At 41.4% G+C, this 9,322-nt stretch overlaps 1 protein-coding gene across 2 annotated transcripts in view; it reads left to right on the top strand.

The window, feature by feature from the left end:
- Positions 1 to 9,322, top strand: part of LOC105567566 (thrombospondin type-1 domain-containing protein 4-like) — a 104,674-nt gene that overhangs the window by 75,709 nt on the left and 19,643 nt on the right. For both annotated transcript variants that reach the window (XM_012022512.1, XM_012022513.1), the window contains exons 3-4: positions 1,838 to 1,913; positions 7,210 to 7,361. In XM_012022512.1, coding sequence (XP_011877902.1) covers positions 1,838 to 1,913; positions 7,210 to 7,361 — 228 coding nt within the window. The remainder of the gene's footprint in view (positions 1 to 1,837; positions 1,914 to 7,209; positions 7,362 to 9,322) is intronic.

The raw sequence follows: 9,322 nt of genomic DNA, 5'->3' as shown, positions 1-9,322 counted from the left end.
CTTTACGAGAGATAAAAATTCTCGTGAAGCAGGAAAATATTTTTAAGCACTGTATGACAAATGTCATCTTTAATTCGTCTCTGTTGGAAATAATTAAATTTGATATATGATTCAGGTTAATTACGGATTGTACATGAATTTGTCTCGTACAAAACTATAAACGAAAGATCCCTCGAGAGCGGATGGTTTTCGTTTCAAAGAGACGTTATAATAATATACACGTCTGTAATTAATCTTTTGTTAATTTCGGCGTCGAGAGCGCCTTCACGTCTAGAATTGTAAGATATTCGAGTCAAACATTGAAGCGGCAGATTCTCCTTCGACTTAAAGAACTCTCATCGCCACTTTTTGACTGCATTCAACTCAGAACGGTACGACGCCCTCGATGCATCAAAGGGTATCGCCATCTGCGTTTTGCGTCGCTTCGCTGCCTCCTCCCAACATCTTTAAAGCTCGCGCGCTTTTGAGTAATTTCCGCGAGAAGATGATACGGTGGCTGGGCACTTACGCGCATCAGAGCTCGTCTGCGCGCGCCGCGGCCTATCATCGCCGTATGCATTTTCTATTTGTCGGTATATGTTTCCCAGCTCGCGGGCGCCATTTAGCGCTTATGAATAATTAAGCGTGGAGAAGCGACAAGTCGGTCGCGGTTCTTGCGCGTAAAAGCGCATCTGCGCGCCTCGCCGTTGTACGTACGTGCAGTTTCTTCGTTGGCAACGTCACTCAGGCCTGCGCTTCTCCGCCTTCGCTTCTCGTTCTCTCTAAATTGGCAGGAAAGGAATTGAGGCGTAGCTCCGTTGACATACGTACCGAACGTTTGTCCCCAAGTCAACGCATCTCACGTCCCATCTATCGTTGAATGTTAATTAGATACTAGGTATATATTGCGATTTCGATGACGTTTCTTTGTCCCTTCCGTCTCGCGCGCAGTGTGTTTGTAAATCCGCGAACGTTCCTAAGCTAATTCGCCGGGCGGAAAAATGCGGTTTCCGGGGGATCGCGATCGGTGCGCAATCGTTATCCCGCGTAGCAGCGGATGCTGAGATTGCATGTCGGGCTCGATCTCAGGATGCACGCGGCGAGAAAGCGCGGCTGTATAAACACGGTGGGGAAAAATTGGGACGTGCGTATGGTGTAGCTCGATCGAGCCGAGATAAGTCGACGCGAATCGGCTGTATCGATTGCCAGGATCTACAATCTCCGTGGTCAAGCTGCATTAATGATTACGCCAACGGAAGCAACATGTTGTCCGAGGCCTGTCAACGAGAAATACGCGCTTTCTGCCGTCTCGGCTGCGCGATATCTTAACCGTGTTGTAGACATTACGCAAATCGCACTTTTTTTTTCAGGACAAATGATGCTGCACTCGAGATATTTTTCGTTGATCCAAGAATCAAAATATTGTAATTAGAGGAAAGGGGGAAAAGAGCTCCGTTGAATTGTGCACATTGTAAACAATTGTTTTTACTAGATTTATCACAAGTTCATTTGTCGATCAGATATATTTTCGGCGAGAGGAAAAATGTATCGGGGCGCAAAGGATTAAATAGGGTTTATCGCTGGCATCGTCGGCTTCTTCAATTCATTATCATCGCGCATCTGCGAAAGCGCGCGTTAGTTGTTCAATGAAGATTAAGATCGCATTCTTGAAATTTCTGCCTCAATGAAAGCAGGCGAACGGCCGATGCTGCTGACGATAACTGACGATAAAAGAGTAAACGCCCCGCTCGGCGCGAACGGTTTTCGGCCACGAAAGTGTAGCTCGCGCTCTCACCATTGCGCTCATCGATCGTATTTACACAATGGATTTATACGTCCGCTTCTATCTCTGTTGCAGATCGATTCTAGCCCTGATGATGCTGAGCACGGCCGGCGTCTCGTCCTCCCATATGCCCGACAAGTATCCCATAGAAGTAAGTCTTCATCGAGAAGATTGCATTTTCTTTCACAACCCTGCCGGAAATAATTCTACAAAATTGTACAAAAGAATTAAATACAACTGCCAGAATCTAAGAGACTCTACGTAAATGTAAAAAGTGTTATAAAAATCAACATAAAAATGCTAGAGTTGGAGCACGTTTGTTAATTTTTGTAATATTCTACAAGTAAGCAGATGTTTTAATTCTTTAAGATTTTGTTGTTTCTCAAATTTTTACAACTAGTAAAGTTTTGTACTAATTTTTACAAAATTGTACATTTTCAGGAAGTACTACTTGCAATAATTTCTTGAGAACATTGTAATTCGTAATACTATTTCGTAAATATTTTTACAAAAAATTAATGTTTCAACGAAGATATAAAAATTTCTACAAGTTTCTATTTCAAATAAATTTTTTTGTAGGTTTTTGTAGACATTTTTTCCGCTATGGGAATTGTAACCGCTAGCGGGTATTTCCGAGGAATACAAGAGTATTTTTATTTCAAGCAATAAGAAAAAATGTGAGCGATGAGAGAACAAAACGCAATTGATTGTTGCGTGAGTTGAATCTTTAATATCGTTAATATTCTATAATGTAGACGCTTCGACACCTTTGTGTCATCTTCACTACACGAATTTTCTCTCAAAATTTATCCCGAAGATCATGTAATCGTGGGACAACATGGCGGTTCGAAGAATTGTATGAGAGTTTTTGGAAATTTTACCATACATTTTCCCAGTAAATATACTTATTGCTAGTATATATAAAATGTGTGATAAAATTTAAAGACTCATAAAATTCGTCAAAATGCCACGTTGTCCCACGATTACACGATTTTCAGGGTAAATTTGAAAAGACAAATCTCCCCGTGTACAATGCGAATTAAGTAACATTTTATTTTCATTTAATTACACCGGGAAAAAGTAGTACTCTCGCGATCTTCACGAATTGAGCAAGTTGTTTCAAGGACAACTTAATTTTATTAAGGTGGCTTCTGCACGAAGGAGCGGTTAGTGTAGGTGCTTTGGTGAGACTCCTTTGATTTTTATAAATTCATACAACTTTTTTCATAAAAAAACTATATCACCTAATGCATTATTGATCAAATGCATTGATACGCTGGGTTATATATGCAGATTTAAGAACATTTAAAAATATGTGATATTGTCAAGTCTCAAAGAACTGTCAAATTTCCTCAAAACATTGTACTTTTGACTTTACTAATAAGTATTTGCTTGCAGAGGTCGGTGACCTCATATACTTAATAGCACATTTGAATCTTTGTGACATTTATTATGCTTATCTCTCGTTTTTTGTTAAGATTTACTTTTTCTCTAAAATAATTAATATTAACCCTCAAGCTTCCGTGCTTCTGCGAGCGATCCATAACCCCGATCCCAGTGAACACCAAGTAATACTTACATAATATCGATATTATAATTTTCCACTTAACAATGTAAATGTAATATAACATGGGTGTTATATTACATTTATCTTGTCGAGTAGGAAATTATAATATTGATGTTATGTAACTGTTACTTGGTGTTTACTGGGATGTTAAAAAAATACAACTTTAAGATTTTTTCTTAATTTTATTTTATCGGCGACCGGGTCTGAAATTTCGCGTACCGACAGATAAAATTTACGACTACAGCGTACTTAAATTTCCATTTTTTCTACTTTTGGTCGGTTTATATGCAGGAACCACCTTAAATGACAAACGACACGGAGGAATCGGTTCCGTGTGACGGCACGCATGTATACGTTCAACGACGAGCTAGTTATGCCAGTTAGCGGCTTTCACTCGGAGTCGATGTCATCGAGCCTCACAACAAATAATCACGCTCGCGACAAGCTCGATTCGATCTCGCGCTCGCCTCCCCGACACCGGACCCGGTCCTCGTCGGCGCGCGCGATGCATATTAATTCGATCCACTTGCGGGAGTTAATACGCAATTACGCGTGGCCGCCATACCGGGTGGCACTACGCCGAGTGAGGGTAATTAATTGACGGCGAGAGGAGGTCCCTAAATTACGCTGGCGTGCGGAGAGCGCGCCGGGAGCGAGGCCGCGCGGAGAGCGAACGTAAACACGGTCCCGCGGCCGCTGTGCAACCACTGCCGTCGCCACTTTATAATTACATTTAAGAGCCCGTTTGCTCTGGAAAGCGTCGCGCGGCGTCACGGGCGACGCGAGAACAGACGGGCGGCGGCCTAGAAAACGGCGCGGCGCGCATTCCCGGCCGCCCGAAGTCACACCTGCGACCCTCATCGCGAGCCTACGTCGACGCCCAAGGTCGCCTCTCCAAGGCGATCGGCACGCGTCCCGAGTCGAGCATTTGGTTCCGGGATGGGCCTCAATTATTCTATTCCGTCTTCATTTGGACCTCGGAGTCCGCTTGACACTCCAATTTGAGGCTCAGACGAGGAAAAAAAATTGTGTTTAACCTCGTTCTAACCCTCAAAGAGAATGTAATAAAATATTTCGCTCTCCTTGAAACCTCTTAGACCCAAGAACCTCTGTCGATTACACTCGCATTGGCCTCTTTACTGCTAAAAGGGAAATAGCGATTCTTTTCAGGTCTATCTGAGGTAAAAAATTCAGTATATTTTCTTCGACGCAAAGACCTTGCGTTCGACCTCGTTGCTCTCAATTTAAAAATTATACGAGGCTAAACTGAAGCCAAAATATTCGACTCGGGATTTCCGGAATTGCTTTGTCGAGAAACCGATATTATTAGGATGAGGAGAATTCGAGACGCGTCACGCGGCTCTCGGCGAATTTTGCGGCCGCGATTTTTCTTATCATTTCATCGCCGGTTCTTCTCGAAACTTTTCTTTCAAGCACAAATTACGCGCAATGTTATTTTTTTATTATTACATATGCTATATTTTTATAATCACACTTTGGTTTTCTATTCAAACAAGTCCTGGCAAAGTATCGGAGGAATCCAACTAGATTGGCTCACAACCGGACTCTTGTCTTCTTGTCGACAGATCGGTATAGTATTTAACCCTTTAATCGTCGCGCTATTTTTCGTATCTCGAGTCGTCGCTTAGAGTCTCAAGAGATCGCAGTGTAAAAAGTCACTTTACGTCGAGAAGAAATACTTTTGTTCAAGTATATAAAAATTTACACATTAAGCTACGAAGAAGTAGGTCCGGCCGATAATTGACATTTCTTAATTGATTTGCACTTTTATCGGTCCTGTTCACTTTAATGTGTCTAGTGTGTCTAATGTTTAACATGTTTTCGGGTTTATGCGATATAAAAAAGATTGTTTTTGGAAGTAATATTTTAAAGAATTAGTCAAATTCGCATGGCTCAAATCTGATAAACACAAATCCGAAGGAATAAAGGACCAAGAACCGCGACAGGGTGTTAGTGTCTAAATATTTTATTCTAAATTTACTGCGAAAAAATAACACCTCAGCCAGGGCTGGAATCTGGACCTCCTTCTCGCTAGACGGGCGTCTCAGCCAATTCGACCACCGAGGCATATGGCAATATTGACCGCAATAAACAGTCTAATGTTGATTCCCGAAGAATATTTTAGAGACTCCACGCGACGACTGGAAGGTACGCGAAATCCGCTTCCTTTCTCCCCGTGAAGTATTGTCGCATGAATTTATTCTCGATGAGGTCTCATTATTCCGTGTACTGTAAACGTCTCCTCATGTATATCCAACGCGAAGTATGTCTTTCCTTCTTTGCACAGGGCCCGTACATAAGCGCTGTGATTAACGTTCCGAAGTTAATGCCAGGCATTAAGGAAGTATTAGTCTGCTGCTCTTAGGGTTAACGACTTGCAAAAAGGAAACAGTAATAACTAAGGGCTCTTGGTTCGAATTCCAAATTCGCCGTTAACGGAGGCGCGCGGAAGCGAAATTTGCGTAATTCGCCCGTTCTAAGCTCTAAAATCTTTATCGGTTCGTTAAAGAGTGGAGGCGGATCCTGAGCGACGCGCAGAGCCGACAGACGTGGGGTAGAACAAAAGTCGCGTTTGAAAGGTCTCTCAAGATTTAACGGTTGTTATTCGTCTCGCGGCAGGTTCGGCGAAATCGACGATTTGTATTCCAGACTCGGGATGTTGCGCGCAAAGGAGCGTAAGGGAGATGCGGGACTCGCGCGTTTGATTAATTAGACGCGCGCGATCGAAGGGAGGATCGGACGCTGAAGTATGAAGCGCGGGAAATCTTTACGTGAGAACGTCGTGGCTCTCTTGCCGATAGAACGACGCTACCTTGGAGAACTTCCGGCAGAAGTTAATGCAACGGGTAGCCCGTGGTGCGCGGAGATAGATCGAACGCCGTAAATTCAACGCCGTGTGTGCAATACGGTAATCGATCCTTCCTTTAATTAATCACGACAAGAGTCCGCGATACCGAAACGCAGGCGATCTAATTGGAATCTCGTTCGCGGTGGCGATATTAATTACCGAACAAACAGTTTGTACTCTATGATGCCGGCGTGTGATTAACAGGAGCAGAATACCAGACGCGCGTACTATCTGGCTCATCGTTTAATTACCATCCAGTTACCTGCCTCGATACTTTTCTTTCCTTCCTTCTTTTTCTTTTTTACTGTAATAGTTCTCTCTTCGCGCAGTTATCTGTTCTAAAGAGTGGCATCAGAGAGGCGACTAACTAAAAGCTTAGAAACATAAGTGTCGGATCAACTCTCATGTACTCAAATTAACGCGTTCGTTGTTTTGTATATATGCAACAATCTGCAATCTTTTTAGAAGCATTTAATAATTATTAAGTAAGTAAGATTATAATCTTACGTTTCAACAATATTACAGTCTTATTTAAATACTATCGTCATATAAGTATTTTGACAGTACAATCATTTTAATTTTTATAATCTTCGATTTGAAAATGTTATTTTTTATCCAATATTGTTTCCTATCCATTCAAGACAATTATTCTTAAATAATAAGCATACATTTTTCTTGATTGAAGTATCAATATACTAAAATTGTTTCATTCGGGTAAGTTTTTCTTCTTTTAACGCAATATAATCTCACATTTCAAGATTTTCACGTTGAAACAAAACATATTTTCAAAAGAAGAATATTCCTTTTTTTCTGTGAAGATTTCAAGATTTCAATAAGCCTACAAATGCTTGTTAGAAATATGTTTGTTAAAACCATCCGAATGTATAAATTTTATATCAAAGAGTGAGCCAGATTTTGGAAAATAATCGACGAATGAAGTACAGCTATATCGTCATTATTAAAATAAGAAACGTAAATTCACGACTGACGGAATACTGTTGATTTCTCCAGGTGTATCACATGTTACAAGAACGAACGCTGTTCGGTATCAACCATGACAACAGGATAAGAGGGACTTGGGGTACGTGGAGCTCTTGGAGCGAGTGTTCCAGATCTTGCGGCACTGGTATCCAGTCTCAATTTCGAGAATGCGTACCTCTACGGTGAGTGCATTTAATACGACAGATGAGTTAATGAAAATCTCGAAATGATTGCTTTAGGTGTCTATTTAAAAACACGTACAATGCCACAGTTAATTTAAAACACGACGAAAACGCATGTACGATGCTATTTGAAAGTTTTTTTAAATATATAAATAGTTTAAAACATTACAAGTATGGCACTAAATGTACAGTGATGGACAGAATGGTTGCGACAATTTTTTTTTAGTGAGTTTAGGAACGTACATTTAGATTCAGGTTTACGTTCCAAAATCTTCTTCTCCGAGGAATATTTTATTCGATGGTCACATTCCGAAGCCGTTTTGAGCGTTTCCGATCAATTTCTCGAGTAAAAGTTTCCTCAGAGAAAATATTTCGGAACGTAAACCTGAATCTAAAAGCACGTGCCCAAACTTATTAAGAAAAATTAGTCCTTTAAGCGCCGTATCTTATTTGTTCTATTCAGGTAATAAATTTACTGTTCTTATTCGCAAATACAAAAATTTTACATTAAGGTTTTTGTAAGGCCATGTATTATTTTTTGATCCCAGCTTTACTGAGGATGACCTGTACGGGAATTCTTTAACTTGTAATCGATGCCTTTCGGTATCGTTAACTAGCGACAGCCAATGGCGAGAACGATCTTCGAGAAAGACGCAGATTTTCATTGGCTGTTCCTAGTTAACGTTACCGAAAAATCTCGATAACAAGTTACAGAATTCCCGTACTGAGAAAGGGTCGAAACGTTTGGATTTTTTTATAAATTGATTTAAAAATTCCACATTTTTTTTTAATAATTTCACACGGACACCTGCGGTTGGCTCGCATTGGCCCTTTCTCCCTACCTTAATAGTTGTTTTATTGACAGCCGTTACTACGATTCGGATTATTATCAAGAAAAAGAAGTGTCGCAACCATTTTGTCCGCTGTTGTACATTATAAAGTTCATATGTGCGACGCATTTCTTCAGTTTACTCTTGCATTTTTACAAGATTAAACGCGCGGAACAAAAGCGCGACGTGAGCTCGTTAAACGCGAAGATCGGTCGCTGTGTGACACATCGCTATTCCAAATGTCTTCACGCTCGATTAATGATTTCCACACCTCGCTTCACCTTTGTCCTCGTGGCGCGGGGGGCACGATCTTCCGCGGGAGGTCACGACGGGGATCGGTAATCGTCGAACGTCGCGGCTCCATCGCGAGAATGCAAAGCACCTTACGATAATGCGCAGTTGATCCTAACAATAATCGCGTGCCTCGCGGTACCGTTAGGGCCTCGCGCAATTTGGATCATAAACGCTCGCTAGACGAGTCGCGCTATGCATTTCGCATAGCCGCGCGGAACTTTGGACCCCGTACGCCACTCACACTTCTCAATCCATCGATTGATCGATCACCAACTATCTTCCTCGGTTCCTTCGTGTCCATGGGGAATATACAGGGTGCCTCGGATTCGCCGATAGCCCTCGTAGAGACGCAGGTCGTTTGGCTCGTTTTCTTCAGCAGTAACGAAGTAATCTCGATGGACAAGCATAGTTTTTAGATCGTTCCGCAGTATCTAACGCGATAATGTTCCTCGATTGCTTATTTATCCACCTTTGGAGGTCTCTAATACAAATCTTATTCGAAGTACGAGTATATTCGAAAGTTTCGAGTCGGAATGACATTTTGCGTAACTTACGGATGTACATACATTTTTATAGGAAAGTTTATATGCAATATTATGAGGCATAGCTTTTACTTCGAATAAACGGAATCAATTTTTTTATTTGTATACCCGAATTTATGTGATGCTTTCGTACTTATCATTTTCACTCATATCGCGAGCTTCGATGAAAGTTTGTATTACATTTTTCGAAACTTGCAATTAGACTTCAAACTGTATACTTGTGTAAAATGTATTTTTAATGCGAGCGAGCGAGCGAGCGAGCGAGAGAGAGAGAGAGAGAGAGAGAGAGAGAGAG

The sequence above is a fragment of the Vollenhovia emeryi genome, unplaced genomic scaffold, assembly GCF_000949405.1.
Source record: "Vollenhovia emeryi isolate VEMERY1.0 unplaced genomic scaffold, V.emery_V1.0 DF939136.1, whole genome shotgun sequence".
In the NCBI taxonomy this organism is placed as follows: Eukaryota; Metazoa; Arthropoda; class Insecta; order Hymenoptera; family Formicidae; genus Vollenhovia; species Vollenhovia emeryi.
This window is presented reverse-complemented; position numbering and strand designations above follow the sequence as displayed.